General features: G+C 48.4%; 1 protein-coding gene and 1 non-coding gene across 2 annotated transcripts; both read left to right on the top strand.

Moving 5' to 3' along the window:
* The first annotated feature begins 2,261 nt into the window (after positions 1–2,261).
* Trnac-gca (transfer RNA cysteine (anticodon GCA)) lies at positions 2,262–2,333 on the top strand. The gene has a single exon. It is a non-coding gene; the product is annotated as a tRNA-Cys (tRNA).
* Positions 2,334–4,045: 1,712 nt separating this feature from the next.
* LOC119405429 (glucose-6-phosphate exchanger SLC37A4) lies at positions 4,046–18,481 on the top strand. Its single transcript, XM_037672267.2, has 9 exons — positions 4,046–4,157; positions 5,680–5,933; positions 7,308–7,443; positions 8,627–8,761; positions 12,033–12,239; positions 12,884–12,981; positions 16,868–16,978; positions 17,838–17,976; positions 18,084–18,481. Exons 1-9 carry the CDS (start codon positions 4,046–4,048, stop codon positions 18,329–18,331), a joined length of 1,440 nt encoding a protein of 479 aa, XP_037528195.1. The 3' UTR covers positions 18,332–18,481.
* The last annotated feature ends 1,133 nt before the right edge of the window (positions 18,482–19,614 follow it).

Genomic DNA, 19,614 nt, shown 5'->3' with positions numbered 1-19,614 from the left:
AAATATATGTCACCCCAATAAAGTGACAAAAACAAAGCAAACCTGCAGAACGATGTCAAAGCTTGCTGAAAATGCACAGACGTCCGTTCCGGCGTGATAAAGCAGCCTTCCCGACGCGTGAAATGCAGGCGCCGAACTTCTGACAATGTGCGGAGTTCAGTTGAATTCAACCAACCGCGCAACGCTAACGGTATAACGCGAATGTGAACGTTCAACAACGACGGGTAGGTCTCACGAGCACGGGGAATCAAAACACAAAGTTGCTTCACCTACAACCGTAACTGGACTTTAACAATGCGAGAAGACAGCGAGTAATCATTACTGTAGTCGCTGCGTGCATGCGCCCCGTTACTTACCGATTCAGGTAGTCGGAACGAACGAAAGCGATGAACTCAGACAGCCAAAATAGAAGGCGAGACAGCGCTGTCAGCTATCCACGCTTGCCGCCTTTATTTCTCGTGCGACACGCCCGGGAACCGATACAGTTAAATACGTGAATCGTGTGCCTTGCCTGCACTGTTGTGGCTGGCCACTAAACCGCAATACTTCGGACCACGCTTGCGCTTCCGCGGGGTCGCTTCTGCCATCGTGGAAATGCGCAGCTTCGCACAGCAAGCCTCTCGGTTCAACGTGCCGAGCTGACGGCCCCACAGTTACCCGCACCGAGAGAAGAACGCGAGCGCACGTGCGCTACCGCTACCGTGAAAGGGGCTGAGTCGGCCGCGCGACGGTTCAGTGTTTTCCGACAGAGCCGCAGTGCGGCTGACGCGGCGCTGTCGTCGCGCCGCAAACTTGAGCTTGGGTTCCCTATTCTGTACTGTTGCACAAAAACGCTCCACGAAGAATTTCAGCACGCCGCGCTCGAGCCTGCCACGCACGAACAGCCTTGTAAACGTCTGCTTACAACATTTTACTGCGTGCGAACCGCACAATACGCGCTAAGTTTACGCCGGGACTACAAATCTGCGCAGAAGCTAACCACCGCGGAGAGCACGCCGCGGGGCGTCTGCTGTTTTGTTTGCCCATACCGGTTTGTTTGCCCCATAAATCTGACGTCACTTCCGCCACACTTTTCGCAAAGGCACCACGGCGTGCGTCACAATCATATCGTGGTTTTGGTAAAGCCCCAGTGATTATTACTATTATTATGTTTCATGAACTGAAGTACACGTTTACGTCTCGCGGCCATCAGGTCACGGGCGCATTAGTCAATCGGGTCTTCATCACGTGCAGTAAGCCTAATACACAAGGGACTACATTAATTTAGCGCGTCTGACTAGTTAGAACGCCGTTCTAATTTCATTTCAAGCAAGCTATTTTTGAAAAGCGCGCCCTAACACCGCTAACACCCAAAGAGCCCAAAGAGCTCCCTTTCTTTTTTTCATTGAATGAACCAGCTGCTGCAACCAGGTGCTGCTGCTACTACTAATACTACTACTACTACTACTACTACCCTACTACTACCTGCAAGGGGTTGCACACCAGACAGTCCCGATCCAGGTGGCCGTGGTATTTTGAAAGAGCTGCCGGTGGTCACCGGTAGATGGCGCCACGGTGTCAAACACTGCCTGCTCAGTTGACGCCCAGCCCACAAAAAGGGCTTGCCCAGTTTGTCCGCTCCAAAAATCATTCCTCGCTGCGCCGCCGATTACTGCTACTATTTCTGCTGCTATGTGCTGCAAGAGTTAAATAACAAAGGAGGTGCAAGCAAATTAAAAGCGAGGGATAGGCGACAGCTGTTATGGCGAGAAACAAAGTATTGAATGCCATATGTTTCCATAACCCCCTTTTTATCTGCTTTCTTTCTTTGTTTGCTTCTTTTTCACTGAACAATGTGCGCAGGAAATGAATGAATGCAGTCTACGCACCAAATTTAAAAGGAGATTGTTGTCTTCTTTTCAGTCTAGCCGCGGGAAATGTCAGGAAACATTGTATCCGTAAAGCAATAATTAAATGAATATTATTGCAACTTAAATGAGCAATTAGGAATACTAGGATACATTTGTCTTCATTGGGCTCTGTTAATTATTCGTGGCGTCAACACTCTGGAAAAGACAGCGGCGAGGCTGTCTGGAATGTTGGTTATGGTTAGTGGCCTGCTATGGCTCGGTTCGTCAGAGCCTCACAGGTATCAAAAAGGTGTAGGAGAGGGATCGCTAAATGTAAGAAGCCTCCGCTTAATAAAAAAAAAAAAACTGCTGTATAAAACGGAAACCCGAGAATAGTTATAATATGTTATTTAGAAAGAAAAATGCGTGCTTGGGGGTATAGCTCAGTGGTAGAGCATTCGACTGCAGATCGAGAGGTCCCCGGTTCAAACCCGGGTGCCCCCTGGATTAACGCTTTTTTTTTCTTACTTTTATTATTATTATTATTTTTTTTTTTTGCTGAGACGGGCCAATACCACCATCCCCGTTACTACTAACTTTACGACAGCGTTTCAACTTAGCTGCTGTGTCAACTGCTATGTATGTATGTATGTATGTATGTATGTATGTATGTATGTATGTATGTATGTATGTATGTATGTATGTATGTATGTATGTATGTATGTATGTATGTATGTATGTATGAGTATGGTGGCTAGTATGAGACAACATAGAGATCCTTGGCCGCCATTATCGTTAAAAAAAGAAAGAGACCTCATCAACGCGCTTGAGTCGTTTCGAAATCGCGCTGCAAGGTACATTTATTCATCCTGCTCAGATGACGTAAGCATATCCGCCCCAAGAGAAAAGTCTCAGTTACAGTCGCTCTTGCACCACCGTATACGATAGCAAGACTTGGTCTTTTCCATAAGTTTTTCTACAGTTCACTTAACCGCATGACGTACACCACCCCAACCGCAAGAATATCACAATGCACTGTCATCCGCTCCAAGTTTTGAAACCATTTTCACATTCATTTCATTTCACTTCATTTTTCTCTCGGACAGCATCACATTGGAATGCCCTTTCCCACGATATATCTACAAACAGTCGCCGTATGTTCATTACTGATCTGCCTTCTGTATTGCCAAATTAATTGCTATTTATTGTACAAACTCATCACTTAACGCGCGTATATATTTTTACAGTGATTATTGTTAGCGTTTTATTCATTTTCACCGTGCTGTTTTTGTACAGAGTTCTCGATTAATTATTACGTTCAATTGCCAGATACTATTGTTTCTTCTCTTTGCCAAATTAATTAACCTTTATTGTGCGAATTCCTTGTTTAACATGTGTTTTTGTTTGCACAGTGTATTAACCTCTTTTCAAAAGTTTCATAGGCTGTTACTTTGAATTATCCATTGCATGAAGCTCCCCACCCCTTCTGTAACACCCCCTAAACGGGGCCTTTAAGGAAAATAAACTGAACTGATGATGATGATGATGTTCCTCCCCTCATGGCTAATACCCACACTGGGGTATTGGCCAAGAATTGTTGATATGAAGTTTTAAAGTTATAACTAATGATTACTATAAGCTGGTCTTCCGTTTCCTTCAAGCTGACCCCCGCCCTTTCCCCCACCTCTTCGAAAATATCCGGTATACTCCCGTGCGGAATGTGTGATGGACATAGGCAGAAATTTTTTTCGGGGGGGGGGGGGGGGGTAGTGGAGGGCACCTCCTTGATCCGACATTGGGTCTGGGCAGATAAGTGGGCTCGAGTCTCACTTCGTGCTCTGTATCCCATGGGAAAAAAAATTGCGGGGGGGGGGCACGGGCCCGGTGTGCCCGTACCCCCCCCCCCTGGCTACGCCACCGGATGTAACGCAGAGCAGCACCAAGGCGAGATCGCAGGAAAACACTCTAGTACTACTAGTACTACTACAAGTACTACTAGTCATTCCTCCTTTCTTCTTTTCTCCGTTTTCTATCACTCACTTCTCGGCCATCCAACATTCGGTCGTTGTGTATATGCCTAATGTTTGAGATATCATCATTATGCGCCACGTTAAATATGTAAGAAAGAAGAAGTCGATGCCTCCGTTATGCCTGTTCGTGAGTAGCAGACCTGTAAGGCATTTCCTATGGCGGCGAGTGTGAGGCGTTACCAGGGCATGATATTCGCGACCCTGTTCTTCGGCTACGCCTGCTACGGCTACAACCGCAAAAGCATCACGTTCGTGCTGCCCGAACTCCTCACCAGCGGACTGCGCAAGGATGAAGCTGGCAAGTCACCCTTCCCTTGCATATTGCTATAAAGCGACAACCACATTTAACAGAGCCCGGAAACGGATTACTCGACTGTTCGTTGATTTTTCTTGCGCTATGTACGGCACACACTAGCGTAGACTACAGAGAGACGCTGACACAGGAAGCATGACGCTTCCGACACGACAGAAGTCTTATTTGAATGAACGGCTTTCTGGGGATAAAGACGGGAAATAAACATGCTTGGAATCATAGGTCGGCAGACTCACTCATGAGTCGACTCACTCAGATTCAGATCGAGACGTGAGTCTGAGTCTGAGTGAGTCCGAGTGAGTAATGCTTTTGTGAGTCTGAGTCCGAGTGAGTCAGGTTGAGAAAAATAATAGCGAGACTGAGTCCGAACGAGTCCGGTTGAGGAAAATTTTTGTGAGTTCGAGTTCGAGTGAGCCCTGAGGGCAAGATATATTTCCTGAGTGAGTCTGAGTGAGCTTCACATTTTTTGCCGACCTATGATCCCATCACCTCAACTTCAGCATTACTATGAGCCTTATGTCGGCTTACGTTTATACTCACGTCTACTCACACATACTTCCGAGCGCTACCGTTCATACGTCAGCTCGATATTTATTGATCAGAGGCGTGAGTTGCGCAGGGAGAAGGTGAGGAAGTGCCTTAACCCCCCCCCCCCCCCCCCCAGATTCTTTCACAGAAGCTTATTGATAAAAATATCTCGAGTGAGTCATCTCTTTTAGTAAAAATGTCCTTACTGCATTGCAAACTCTGATAACTCGTATTTGAAGGTATGAGATCAAAATGTGCATAGTAGAGCACCGATTATGCGTATTGGTGTAAAAGAGCATTGACACTACGGTAGAAAAAGCTAATTATAGGCGAACGGACTGATGAGTCGACTCACTCAGGCTCTGATCGAGCCGTGAGTCTGAGTCTGAGTCCGAGTGAATTATAGTTTGGTGAGTCTGAGTCCGAGTGAGTCCGGTTGAGAAAAATTACAGGGAGTCTGAGTGAGTCCAGTTGAGGAAAAGTTTGGTGAGTCTGAGTCCCAGTGAGCCCTACGGGCAAGATACATTTCGTGAGTGAGTATGAGTGAGCTCTACATTTTTTGCCGACCTAGGCTTGGAATGCAACATCAGAGGGCCTCAGCCGCCATTATAATTAAAAATATGCCTGGCCATAACCCTCAACATCAAACGATGACGGGAGAGATCTGACTGAGCTAAGGTTTGGGGCATACTTGGCGTGCCTATAATATAAGATACCTAGCGTGCCCATGCTAAGATGGTGGCCGCGGCTGCCATCTTAGTATGGGCACGACAGGACGAGCGTTCTTTGGCTAAGAGAGGAAAATTGACAACCACCCCCCTTTCGTAGCACGAAACCACAAGGAAATCCATACGAATTTCTCAGATAGTGTCATAGTTGCAGAAAAATTAGTCCTGGTCTGGGGATCGAACCCGGGACCAACACCTTGCAGGATTGGGCAGAACTGATTCGCAGTACTCCTGGTGCTAACTCTATGTGACGTCCCCGCTGGCAGGAGCAATCTTGAGCAGCCAGAACCTGGCGTACGCCGGCAGCAAGTTCCTGTTCGGCGTGCTATCGGACCGCGTCAGCTCTCGCCTCATGTTCGCCAGCGGCCTGCTACTGTCGGCCGCGTTCACCATCGTGCTGGCCGCCGTCGCCTCCGTGTCCGTCGAAGTGTTCGCGGCTCTCTGGTTCCTCAACGGCTGCGCGCAGGGCTGCGGCTGGCCCTCGCTCATCAAGGTCCTCCAACAGGTCGGCATTCTATACACCAGGGGTCTCAAACAAGCGGTCCGCGTCGCGTGCGGCCCACGGACCTTTTGCTAGCGGCCCGGCCCGCTCATATATCTGTATTCGTCCCATATGTATGCATATCTTTATTTTCCTAATAAGTATTTCACGAACTACGCAGACGTCACTTGTCTCAAGTTTCTCTCTCTCTCTCTTTTTTGTGAGGCACTCCATCCGGTCATCATGTGTTAAAACAAAATTGAGGAACAAAAGCTCTATATTTCAGAGTCGGCGTCCAGATTTCAGTCATTCTGGATATCGGTATTGATATGTTTCTCGAAACCTGACATCAAATCCCCTTCAGAAATGGCTCGTATATGACATAGGCCTCCTGCCAAATGGCAACGTTAGCTGACAGCCGCTGATCATCAGTCATACGCTAACCTCTTGCGTACGCACGTTCTACTTCGGAGATAGCGTACAGTGCTCGTCAAATGAAACCCGAACAGCGGCAAGCCTTCGCAGGGGTATAGTGCGCGCCGTCCAGTTATCACCATGGACAGGCGCGCGCATCCGGTTTGACCGCACTGCGCATATATGCGCGCCTGCCCATGGTGATAACACTATACCCCTGCGAAGGCTTACCGCTGTTCGGGTTTCATTTGACGAGCACTGTACGTACCCAAGCAACGCAAAAGCTACGCACCATATTCTAAAACGCTTTATTATTAGAAGGTTTTAAAATAGGGTCCGTTAGCGTTGCTTGTGTACGATACGCTATTTCCGCAACTCAACGTGGGTATCAGAGAGGATAGCGTATGACGCATGCGCAGTAGCACGAAACGCTAACGCAAAGCTTTGCGTATACTGCTCTAATACTGCTTTCGTTGGCTTCCCTAAGTTTATCTGACATAAAAAATGGGCCTCTCGATCCATTTCTCTTTCTTTCGTTCGATCATGGTTAGTCATTATCAATGTTGCTGAATCGTTGGTCGGCCATTCCAACATAATCACCAAGGGCGTAGCCATAAATTTTTTTCGGGTGGGGGGGGGGGGGGGGGTTCAACCATACTTTATGTATGTTCGTACGTGTGTTTGTATGTGTGCGTGTATATATACGCAAGCAAAACTGAAAAGTTTCGGGGGGGGGGTTGAACCCCCCCCCCCCTTGGCTACGCCCCTGATAATCACTGTCAATTTTGCCGAGTAATTTTCAAAGTTCCTGAGCCGTATAATTAGCGAACCTCAATGTTGCTCAGCTACTGTTAGTATGTATCAGCTATGCGTAGTCATTTTCAATGTTGTTGAACCATTTTTGCTTCTTGCCGCGTATTCGCGTACCTCTCGCTGCGAACACGTCACTTAGTGATGCTGCAGCTGCATTTTTCTTCATCGCAGTGGTTTTTACAAGCGCAGTTTGGAACGCTGTACGGCGTGCTGTCAGCTTCGGCCAACGTTTCGCTGAGCATAGCCCCGTTCCTGTCTTCATATCTGATGGTCACTTACAACTGGCGAGTGAGCGTCGGTTTCACAGGTACGTGTCTTCGGCTGTTTATCGAAAACTCTGCACACGGCCGCCCACCTCCTGTCACCACGCGTGTGTCGAGGAGTCGTTAGCTCGATGACCATAAGCGTGCACACAGGGTGGGCAGGGGAGGGGGTACCTTGTCTTTACACTGCGTGCTAATCACCCCCCCCCCTCCCACTGCATACTGATCTTACGTAAGGGTCTCAGGGGAAGGGGTTAGGAAGAGCGGAGGGCGGGGTGGGCGCTGCGGTAAAATTTCGCCCCCCCCCCCCCCCCCCCCGCCATATGGAGAACACTGCGCATGCCTATGTCGGCGACGGATATCGTAATTTCCGGACCACGATCTCTATATCATGGTGTTCAAGCCTGCTATAGCGCTCGCGCGGCCGATAGAACCAGCGAAACATCCACATTATGTTCAGGGACAAGAATAGATACTTCGCATACAATTCTTAAAAAAAAAAAAAAAAGAAAGATACACTTTTCCCCTTACCCCTGCTTTGTTCTTGCTCAAATTTTGCAGAAAGCTCGCATATTAGTGTTCTGATTGTTCATATGCTGTAACAATTGCTCGCCTAGTTTACTTAAGAAGAAGAAAAAATAATTTCTTTATTGAGGAAGCTACAGCTGCACTGCCAACACGCTGTAGTCAGAAACTTATGTCTCGCTGTGTCGGCATCTGCAGAAAGCAGCCATTCCGAAAGTGTTGTTGCGTTTTCTGCGGTGCCCGTCGAGATCAAAACTAATCCGGACATTTTCGATGGAGGCGAAAATGTTGAGGCCCGTGCATACTTAGATTTAGGTGCACGTTAAAGAACCCCACGTGGTCGAAATTTTCGGATTCCTCCACTACGGCGTCCCTGATAATCATATCGGGATTTCGGGACGTTAAACCCCAGATATTATTATTAAGACTAATCCGGAGTTGTTCAATACATAAGGTATCCCTCGTGACACGCTGTGCGCTTTCGGGACGTTAATTTCCACAATTGATTGGATAACCGAAATGCGACAGTTTATCTAGAAAGCGCACGCCTTGTTCTGGCTCAATGCTAGCTTCCGCCTTAACAGTTCTAAGCGGTTAGCCATTTTACAACACGCTCAAAAGCTTATTTCTTACCGAATGTGAACGGTTCGTAGTGAGACGGCCATAGACACCGGTTGATTGCGTCATTTCTCGGCACCACAGGCGTGATATGCGCCGTTCTGGGCGCCTTGTCTCTCTTCACCGTCGTCAACAAGCCGAGCGACATCGGCCTGAGTGTGAAGGAAAGTCCGAGATCGAGTCACGCTCCCACGGACTCCGGCTCGCCTGCAAGGACAGGTGAGACGAAGTGCACACTCCTTGGCCTCGCATTAAAAAAAAAAAGTTAGGAGCCCTTCCCTTTCTTTCTTTCTTTCTTTCTTTCTTTCTTTCTTTCTTTCTTTCTTTCTTTCTTTCTTTCTTTCTTTCTTTCTTTCTTTCTTTCTTTCTTTCTTTCTTTCTTCTTTTCTTTCTTTCTTTCTTTCTTTCTTCCCTTCGTCCTTTCTTTCTTTCTTTCTTTCTTCCTTCCTTCCTTCCTTCCTTCCTTCCTTCCTTCCTTCCTTCCTTCCTTCCTTTCTTCCTTCCCTTCGTCCTTTCTTTCTTTCTTTCTTTCTTTCTTTCTTTCTTTCTTTCTTTCTTTCTTTCTTTCTTTCTTTCTTTCTTTCTTTCTTTCTTTCTTTCTTTCTTTCTTTCTTCCTTCCTTCCTTCCTTCCTTCCTTCCTTCCTTCATTTCGTCCTTTCTTTCTTTCTTTCGTTCTTTCTTTCTTTCTTTCTTCCTTTTTTTCCTTTCCTTCTTTCTTTCTTTCTTTCTTCCTTTCTTTCTTTCTTTCTCTCTTTCTCTCCCATTGCGCAATGTTCCATCCAAACTTGTTCCTTCCTCCTTGCCGAAAATTCGACCTTCACCATTGTGCTTAGCAGAGCAACACTTCTGTTGCTACAGGCAACGACGACGGTCATGCGTGAAACAATGAAATGTGGCAACTCGAGGTGACGAGGGACCTCGATGAAAGATCAGATTTAAATATAAAAAAAAATTACACCATGTCCCGCTAAAGGGGACCATGAGGCGATGCGAAGCCGGAGCACTTGCACGATCGCGTTCTGTTGGCGTTCGTTGGGCATGCTACCGACCTCGCGTCGTGGAACGCGAAGAGGGACGCTACGCGCGTCCTATCTTCCATCTAGCCTGGTCGTTAATTCTCACAGGGCGAGCGGGGAACGCGGTCGACAGGCGGGCGAGAGGGGGCAGCGTGGGAGAGGAGAGAGAAGCGGAGGGGACGCGCATGTGCTCGAGCTCATCGCGGCGTTGCGCAGGAGAGAATTTCGGCATGTCTAGCCCGCGTTTCAGAGAAAAAAGGGAGAGGGGAGAGGGGTAGGGAGAGGGAGAGTGGAGAGGGGAAGTGGAGAGGGAGTGTGGAGAGGGGAGGGGAGAGGGTGAGTGGAGAGGAGGTGTGTGGAGAGGGTATGCGCATGCGCAGTAAGGGTGGTCACGCCGCACACCACCACCACGGGATTGAGCTCCGCCTTAAGATACTTCGCATCTAAAAACGGCTGATCGCCGACAAGCCCACCATGGAGATATTATTAATTATTGGAAAACGGCGCATACAAATACGTATGTCATCGGCGCACCTTCTAAGGCCGCATTTCTGTACAGCTGCGTTTCTTTACACTGGCCAGCGCCGGGTTTTTCGCGAAGGAAGCCGTGCAACCAAAATATGTAACTCATAGAAGCTCCGCTTAAGAAAAAGACATCAGACGAAAATAAAGTTCCAGGAAACGCCACGACTGTATACACTTTCATATGGTAAAACTCCACGCTTGCGAATCACTTGGACAACTCACGAAGGAGATTCTGAGTGGATGTTTCTTTTTTTTTTCACGATGATATACTTCTAATACAGCTGATTTCTAAAGATTCTACTACCAACTGGTAGGCTAAACCAACATATGTCTATAACAACAAACTGGTAGACTAACTTTATATGCCGATGAATATGCGTCACAGACACAATACCCTGAGCTGTCCATACCTATGTGCACGCCCCCATAGCGGCGAGCTCTGTGAAGGCTGGCTTCTTCACAACAAAAGTCTTTATGCGAAAAAGCCTACTTCCCAGGAGATGCTTAACTGCACAATCGCACTGCATGCGGTCGCTGTAGACATCTTCCATTCGATATTCGATTCTAACACGGCGTTTGATGTCGCGCAAAGCTTGGCACAGCGAAGCACGGGCCCGTCGACCGGCATGTCTAGCTTCGAGATGCGCGGCCTCCTCCTCAGCAGTACGCACTTTCTTAGGATGCCCCATGGCTGTCTCGGCGCGATCAGGCGCAGCCAGGCTATGCACTCTAGAGCGGAGGTTGCGCGCGATGAATTGGTGGGCGTGGCTTAGCTACTGCGCATGCGTGGCTTGGCCCGCTGGTGCGGTATCTGGTCGCTAGACGACGCGATGCTCGCTTCCTCTTTCTTTGTTTTCTCTCTCTCTATTTCTTTCTCTCTCTTTCGCTGATCTTCTCTTTCTCTATCCGTTCATGATGATGATAGTTTTCGGGCACGGCCACACACTTTACGCCGAGCTAGAACAGCTTTGGTGTTAAAAGAATGTTGACACGAACACGTTCGCATCATGAAGCTACAAAGCAAATCCACGCCTATGGGCATAGGCGAGCGCAGGGGGGCGACCGCCCCTCCCCGCCCCCAGTCACCTAAGAGGAGGGGGGGGGGGCGCAAAGTCTGCCCCATACATTCACCTAATAGGGAGGGGGGCGCTGCGAAGAACCTTCGCCCGCTTTCGCTCCCCCCCCCCCCCTGAAGGGGTACCCTGCGCACGCTTATGCCTACGGGTCTCAGAAAGAAAGCTTCCTGGTTGCCGAAAAACTCTTCCTGATCAGGGATCCAAATCCGGTACCAACGCCAAGACCAACCTTTCGTAAGCTTTATATGAAGCCTCCTTACCGAGATGCTCATACACGTGGGTGTCCAATTCGTAGCTTAGTGCTACAAGCGTGTAGGTGACAATTTTCCCTTTTCAGGAACTTTCCCTTACCATGGATGCTTCCTCAGAACTGATTTCCCATATCCCCTTCCATTTTCGACACGTTCCTAGACGCCATTTCTTCGGCAGCTGCCCCATCTATTCCTCGTAACCGCATCGTTTCCTTGAGTGAGGTAAAAACTGCGGGAAAAAATTAGGACAGGCGGAAGGAACGATCTAGACACCATGGGCAGAGGCTCGGACTATAATACTTTGGATATTCTTCGGACATGGCCCCAGGAAGGAACCAAGGGGCCAAAGAGTACTTGAACTTGCAAAGGGACAATCCTGTGCTTTGGGAAATAGGCCTGAACACGGGACTGGCAGGTGGCCACGGCGATGAGGTTCACAAATGTAATCGCTGCTTCTTGCTTTGGTTGACCACACAAAATAGAGCTCTGAGGTGAAGAACTTTAATAGAAAGTTAATTTTTGCTGGCTAGTTGGTTCATACTTTGAGGTTAAAACTGCGCGGAAAGAAAGAGGTCAGGCCTCGTTTTTCAAAGGCTGGCTTCTTTCCTCCCTCACCAATAGCAGAGACCGCGCAGAACGGCGCAGTGGCCAAGGGGCCGCAGGAAGGGGAACTCACCGGTTCCGCGGCCACCACTAGGACCCTGCTGAGCAGCCCCTTCATCTGGCTACTGTCGGTATCGTACCTGACCATGTTCTTCGTGCGCACCGGCGCCGCCGACTGGGGCCAGATCTACATCATCGAGGACCTCAAGCAGTCCCAGTTTGCCGGTACAGACCTTTGCAACGAAGTGCTAAGGACGTTCAGAATGTTTCGTTATATATATGACTTCGTTGTAAAGGTTGCACGACTTAACGGTTGTAACTCTATAGGTGGTATGTAAGGAGTCCCTTGTTTCACTTTCACAGCTAGGTCATGCCGTTGTGGAGAAGTTCGCTGTAGAGATCTTCAACTGGGCACAAGTTTCGCTTGAAAGATCATATTCTCCAGGGAAAGAACACTGGCCGTAGGCGTGCGCATGGTTCTCAATTAGAGGTGGAGGGGGGGGGGGGGGCGACGTTTTTACCGCAGCATCGTCCCCACCCCCACCCCTCTGTCTTTCCGACCCCCTCCCACTGAGCCCCTTACGATTAGTGGCCGAACAAGAAGTGTCCTAGGAAGGAATGATGTTTCAATTGCCAAAGACTTTGCATTCGTCAAAGTGGTTAATAGTTTGGCGAAAGCTCGTGCGGTCGGATCAGGCATTTGTAAAAAAAAAAAAAAAGAGAGAACACGCATGCTTCTAAACGGGACCTATTTCTTCACTTGGTTGCTGTCGAGAACACTCTTTTCCGATCGGTCTCACTGTTCAGAATGTTGTCGTGCGATGAACTAATGAATAAACGTTATTTTTTTTGCGTGCGCGAACTTGCAGCCAGCGCCTTCATGAGCTGCATCGAAGGCGGCGGTTTCCTGGGTGGCATCCTGGCCGGCTACGTAACGGACAGGATGATCATCTGGCACGCCAGCAAGGTCGGCATCTCGAGTCACGTGGTTTTACCCTCTCTACGCGGTAGCATTTTTACAGCGAAGGCTGCTATTGGCTCTGGAAAGCTGGGCCCGCATACACAATAACGTCTTGCGCAAGAATTATCCGTGAGATAGAAGTTTAGCCAATCCCTATGTCTAACATCTTAACATGCCAGCCCGGAAATGGTATGCTAAAATGCTAGGTCACTCTTCCCTTCCCACTCCTCGGGCACGTAGATAAGCTGAAAACTTCAGCGCAAACCACGACGCACTACATAGAATAGATGAGACAAGCAGTGGCGCTCACTAACGACCGCTTTATTCTTCTTGAAACAATGCATATAAATGCCACAACCACATAAACTTGCATGCGCACGCATAACAAGACGTATTGCATACGTGAAAACAGAGATATCCAACGAAGCTGCGCACGCATGAATTCATATTCGGACGGGCACAAAGATACAGAGGTATCACTGATACAATCACCTCCCTTTTTCTTGATGTGGTACGCTTCCAAGGCAAGCCGCGCTTGTTCATTCTTGCTTCTGCCGAGAATCAATTGCGTCTCACGAAATCGCGGGGCGCAGTTGCAGCAGTAGTTAACATGAAGATGTGCTCCTTTGTAAACATTCTTATTTACTTTTTTGCAAAACTACTAGCCGGCCTAGTTGGAACGAATTCATTTTTTAGCCACTTTGCGCGAAACAAACAAGGACGATCAGAAAAGAGCACACACGGACAAGCGCAATTTGCGCGTGTTCCCTAAGTCGCTCATTTATGCAGCGCGCAGTTTGCGCGACGTAGGTCTTGCCACAAGACAGGGGTACTATGGCATATATCAAACAGGTGCTGCAAGAGATAAAGCAGACACAGGGCTTGATTTGGCACCCATGCCTGCTAACACCGCATGTGCGGGAGTATGCATGCTTAGCAAGCTTGTTCGGCGCAGAAAACACCGAAGGAACATCGTGCCTGATAGCAACTCTCTTCGAGTTGATGTGTGACCTTATGAAGGTAAGGCAGCATCACAGGTCTGAACGGTTCACGTTCGCACGTCGCCCTCTTTCTGGCTTTCTTTTTTGAATCAGGGCTTCGGCAACACACATATCTTCGTGCCCCTCCGAATATGAATTCATGCGTGCGCATCTTCGTTAGATATCTCTGTTCTTACGTATGCAGACGTCTTGTTATGCGTGCGCATGCAGTGTTATGTAGTTGTGGGATTTATATGCGTTGTTGCGAGAAGAATAAAGGAGTTGTTACTCAGCACCGGTGCTTTGTCTCATCTATTCTTCGTGGTCCGGCCTGGTCTGCGCGGAAGATTTCCACCTTAAAAGCTACCTGCCAACTAGGCCCAACAGAAGTTTTACTAACGTAGATAAGTGCGGACGTGAGACTGCCGAAATTTTCATATTCTAGAACACGCCCACTCACGCGCAAGTTCAACCACCGTCGCTCTAACAACGCAGCTAGCACATTTCTTTTCTAGACAACACGCATTAGGAACCGATGGTTCTGTCACTCTACCTTTAACGATCTAATGTTGCTTTCCGTGGCTTTATAAAGTTAATTGTATCGTATATTCTAAATAAGCTCTCGTCAACTGAAAGCTCTTGTCTCTAATTTTGCTTTGAGCCATACTTTTGTGCGTGCCATGAGTCGTGCACGTATACTATCTATGTTATGAGAGCTTTCTGATCTTGAGCGCTAACTTCGTTTTTTTTTTGTTGGGAGGAACGAAAGCATTCATTCATTCACTGCATGTTATTGTTTTAGAGCGCAGCTCTAAGGCGCCCGTTCCTGCATTGAGCGGCGTCGCCGTCGCCGTTGCCGTCGCCGTCGGTGGCGTAACCGATAGACATGAAAAAGTAACCGACAGACCAGGGGCGTAGCCAGGGGGGGGGGGTTGGGGGTTTGAAACTGCCCCCCCCCCCAATTTTTCGATTTTGCATGGGTATATATACACGCACACATACAAACACACGCACGAACATAAAAAAAGGATGGTTGAAACCGCCCCCCCCCCCCCCCGAAGAAAAATTCTGACTACGCTTCTGCGACAGACATGAAAAATAAGAATGACAAAAAATGCCCAGAAACAACTGGGACTTGAACCCGGGCCCTCTGCGTGGCAGTTGAGTATTCTATACCGTAGAGACCATGCTGGCGCTTGAAACTCATTTGCGAAAAGACCTTATACAGGCGTCATGTCGGGCAAGGCATCGCGTTAACCTGTGCAACATAGCGTGACAGAAGAGTAAAATAACAACTAGTCATCACACAGTGCTAATTGCGCAACGAGTGTGGTTTAACGCTTCCCACCCACTGCAAAGTGCTTAGCCACAATTCTTCATCGTCATCAGCCACATGCAGTTTCAACAAAGTGCGCATAATATCTTACAGATGTGTAGCGGGTACCTCGCTTATACGTAGAAAGACGAATGGCGTAGTGGTTGGTGTCCTACTTCACAAAAATTATGATTTATGGCGTAGTCGATACCTTGCGGAAAGCCAAAACTTCAAACACAGTTGGTCTTGCCCCAACAAGAACTGCGCTCAGAATTCGCATTAGGCAGTATCGTAATCGTAGGTGAATTTTTTGGCACCAGGTTTAGAATGTGAAAAAAGGACAGAGGAGTGATTTCACTTCGATCTCTGGCCAGCAACAAGAAAGCAAAAAAAAAAAAAAGAAAAAACAAGTACCAACTTAAGTAAGGTGGCAAATTGGGCTAGTTGGAACATACTCGCCATGTTCAGCGCAAAAAAAGGAACACGAAAACACAAGGAAGTGCACGACACAAGCGCTGTCTAACAACTGAAATTTTAATGGAAAAAACGTGTCATATATAAGCACAAAAAACAAAAAAACAAACAAAAACAGAAAACAAAAAAACACAAAAACCAAACAGAAAATCTTATCCCCCACCAGGCATGTACTCACGTATGCTGTAGATAGGTAATCTCAGCCTCCGTGAGAGCGATTGAAGGCTGGCTCACGCATCTGTCTCTTGCTTTTTTTAATTTCAAACGCTTCAGCTATTTCACGCGTGCGCTGGTCCCTGTGCCTCATCATCACGGTGGTTTTGTTTAGCTCGGCTGCGCATCCGCACTGCCGGCAATGGAGGGAAAGATGCGTAGATGGTGTGCCTTTCAGAGAGCTAACGTGCTCCCTTAGACGAACGTTGAGACAACGACCCGTCTGCCCAATGTACGCACCACCACATGACAAAGGGATGGCGTACACCACTCCGCTCGCGCATTCAGTGAAACGCTTAGAGTGCTTCATAGTGCAACCTTCAGTGCTGTCAGCGGCCATCTTTCCCTCCATTGCCGGCAGTGCGGATGCGCAGCCGAGCTAAACAAAACCACCGTGATGATGAGGCACAGGGACCAGCGCACGCGTGAAATAGCTGAAGCGTTTGAAATTAAAAAAAGCAAGAGACAGATGCGTGAGCCAGCCTTCAATCGCTCTCACGGAGGCTGAGATTACCTATCTACAGCATACGTGAGTACATGCCTGGTGGTGGATAAGATTTTCTGTTTAGTTTTTGTGGGTTTTTTTCTGTTTTTGTTTGTTTGTTTTTTTGTGCTTATATATGACACGTTTCTTCCATTAAAATTTCAGTTGTTAGACAGCGCTTGTGTCGTGCACTTCCTTGTGTTTTCGTGTTCCTTTTTTTGCGCTGAACATGGCAAGTACCAACTTGCCCAGACACAAGCTTTTTTGAATTCATTCATTCATTCATTCATTCATTCATTCATTCATTCATTCATTTTTGTCTTAATTCAATGCCGCGTAGATTATCAGGGCGAGTTCATTAATTTATTTACGACGCAAGCGTCCATCCCATGTAGTCATTGACGCAAGTCTTGTGCTGTACCGCAGGGTGGCGCAGGCGGAACGAATCCCAGGGTTCCCGTGTCGGTGGTTCTAGTGGCCGGTGCCGCCGTGGCCTTTCACCTGTTCAGCAACAACATCACGCAACACTCGTCAGAGGTATTTGAGCGCCGCTTGAAGAACAACGAATCAACTTCATCGCGTTAATAGTATAAGCACAGCGGGTCCCGTACATTCGCGACGGCAATTTTTAGCATTTCATGCCGTATAGTGGAGGATCAAGGCGATATTGAGGGGTACCGAGAACAATGCCATGACCTTTTTCTTTCTTTTTTTTAACCGAACTTTAAAAGAGAAGTTGGTTGGATGAGTGTTCGTCTTCACAATCCTCCTCTAACCAGTAGCTGATTATGAGGGAAGCGCGCCATTGATCAAAGTTCAAAGTTTACCTACGCAGGTTTATTCCGGCGATATATATACTAAATGCCCATAGAGTAAGATCTGCCTGTAAATAGGCTTGTTAAGTCGGCAGAAAGTTGATCCAATGTCGAATAACTTTAGATGTCCGTGGTATTTCCTCCTCAAAGGCGGATGCATACAAGCCTGTACCAATGAGCGCGCACTCCGGACTGACGTCATGAGCTGGACGGCCAGTGACCCCGCCTTCGGAGAGCATTGCGGAGTGCATGAGCGGGACTATTTCTTCAGTCGCAGAGGCGATCGGCTGCCGCGCTTCGGTCGTGTGGGCGGGGCCTCTCCGGACTTTTTTATCCGAATATAGTTGATATAAAATCATGTCCCCCTAGCCCCCCCGCCCCGCCGCGTGTGCCGGATCGACAGGTAGCGCTGCGTGCCCGCGCATGCGCAGGCAAGTTTTGTGCATACTGCATTTTCCGTCGCAGTGCGCTCTTTCGGTTGTTAGCCGCTGTGTTGTTCTGGTCTCTTCTCTTGTGTCCGTGTCTGCACGCCAACTTCATTTAGCGTGTTAGCGTTTGAGCAGCTGCGCCCACATACGCAGCTGCTGATCAGCCTCATTGGGCTAGTCATGGGCGGCTGCCTGTACGGGGCCATGGCCATCTTCGGCGTCGTGGCCTCGGAGTGCGTGCCCACGCACCTGTCGGGCACGTCACACGCCATCGTGGCCTTTGGAGGAAGCCGTGAGTGAAGCCAAGTAGTTCGCTTGTCAGCAAATCCGAATACAGTTCAGCGCTTACTGTATACTTCGGCGCTCTTCCATCTGACGTCTTATCTGGCTGGCGTGCAGTGGGGGGCGTCATATCGGGCTTTCCGCTCAGCCTGGTGGCCGAGCACTACGGCTGGTCGGCGGTGTTCCTGCTCCTGGAGGTGATCAGCTTCCTCACGGCGGTCGCGCTGTTCGCCGGCATGAACTTCGACTCGAGGGTCAGGGCTCCGCAGGCCACCAACAGGGACGCCGTCGTCCCCGACGCCGCCGCTGACGCCGATAGGAATGACGCACCGGCGGCGGATAAACTGCTGGTCGAGCCCTCCTGAGTACCGGGACGAAACAACGTTTTCGATGCCATTGTACCCATCATTCGAGTTAATTATGATTTTCTATAGTGCGCGATCGCGAGTGAGCGATATCTGTTAGAATAAATGATTCGTTAAAAACAACAAAATGAAGGAGAAAGACGTTGCTAGAGCCCCGTGCCTATTGAGTCACAACGATTCAAATCCGCCTCTTTTCACGATGCCCTGGCGCATGCGCCCTTCCCCTTACGGAAAAGTCACGAAGCGTCTCTTAATCTCGGTGGCTTTGCTTCTGGCAATCCCGGTTGTCCCGGCCCATACCAAAGCCCTACAAAAACGGCAGAGGGCAGCACAGTAAAATGAGAGGCCGATTGGAATCGCATAAATGTGCAGACTGCAAAACAAATCCAGGAGTCCTTCCCTTATCTGGAAAATGGGCGTGAGCGTGCCTACCCTACTAATACTTTTCTTTCTTGCTTTATTCTATCATTGTATCTTTCTGTCTTTTTTCTATCCCCGGCGGAAGCGAAACGGCGTTGATTGCTTGCGGACGTGGCGTGAGAGTGCGCCTGCGCAGTTGGCATCGTGCCTTATCACTCACGTTTCGACGCCGGGGCCGGAACATGAGCTCATGCGTTCATTTCCAGGCAACAATGAAACGTGGCAACGTGAACTGACTAAACGACCTCGTTAAAGGATCAGATTGCCATATCAGCAAAAGTTGATAGCCGACAAGCCCACGATCGAGAAGGCATCAACTGTTGGAAAACGGCGTTTGTGTAGGGCTTCCATCGCTTCGGGGTCGTCTGGCAGTCGTCGTTGCCTTTCCCGTTCCCTAGTATTCTCTCGTTGTACGTACCCGGGTTCTTCGGCTCGCCCCCGTCGCTTCGCAGCCATTTGGGCTAATCGTTGCTTTCTTGATTTTTAGTGGATCAATGGTGAGTAGTGGCATAGGCGGAGAGTTTTAATTTTCCCGGAGGGGGCGGGGGCCGCACTGGCTCTTCCACATTTCTCTCTCACTCTCTCTCCACACACACACACACACACACACACACACACACACACATATATATATATATATATATATATATATATATATATATATATATATATATATATATATATATATATAAAACAACGATCCACTTCGCAATGCCTTGCTCAAAGCGAAAAAAAGGTCGTACAAGCTGCTACACGCTCACTGCATCTCATAAAATCGATTAAGACAATGCGTGGAATCTGCTGAATTTTTTTATTGACATGCTTTACTTACTTTGTTAAAACATGCACCACGCAGGAGAGAA

Source organism: Rhipicephalus sanguineus, chromosome 9, assembly GCF_013339695.2.
Source record: "Rhipicephalus sanguineus isolate Rsan-2018 chromosome 9, BIME_Rsan_1.4, whole genome shotgun sequence".
In the NCBI taxonomy this organism is placed as follows: Eukaryota; Metazoa; Arthropoda; class Arachnida; order Ixodida; family Ixodidae; genus Rhipicephalus; species Rhipicephalus sanguineus.
This window is presented reverse-complemented; position numbering and strand designations above follow the sequence as displayed.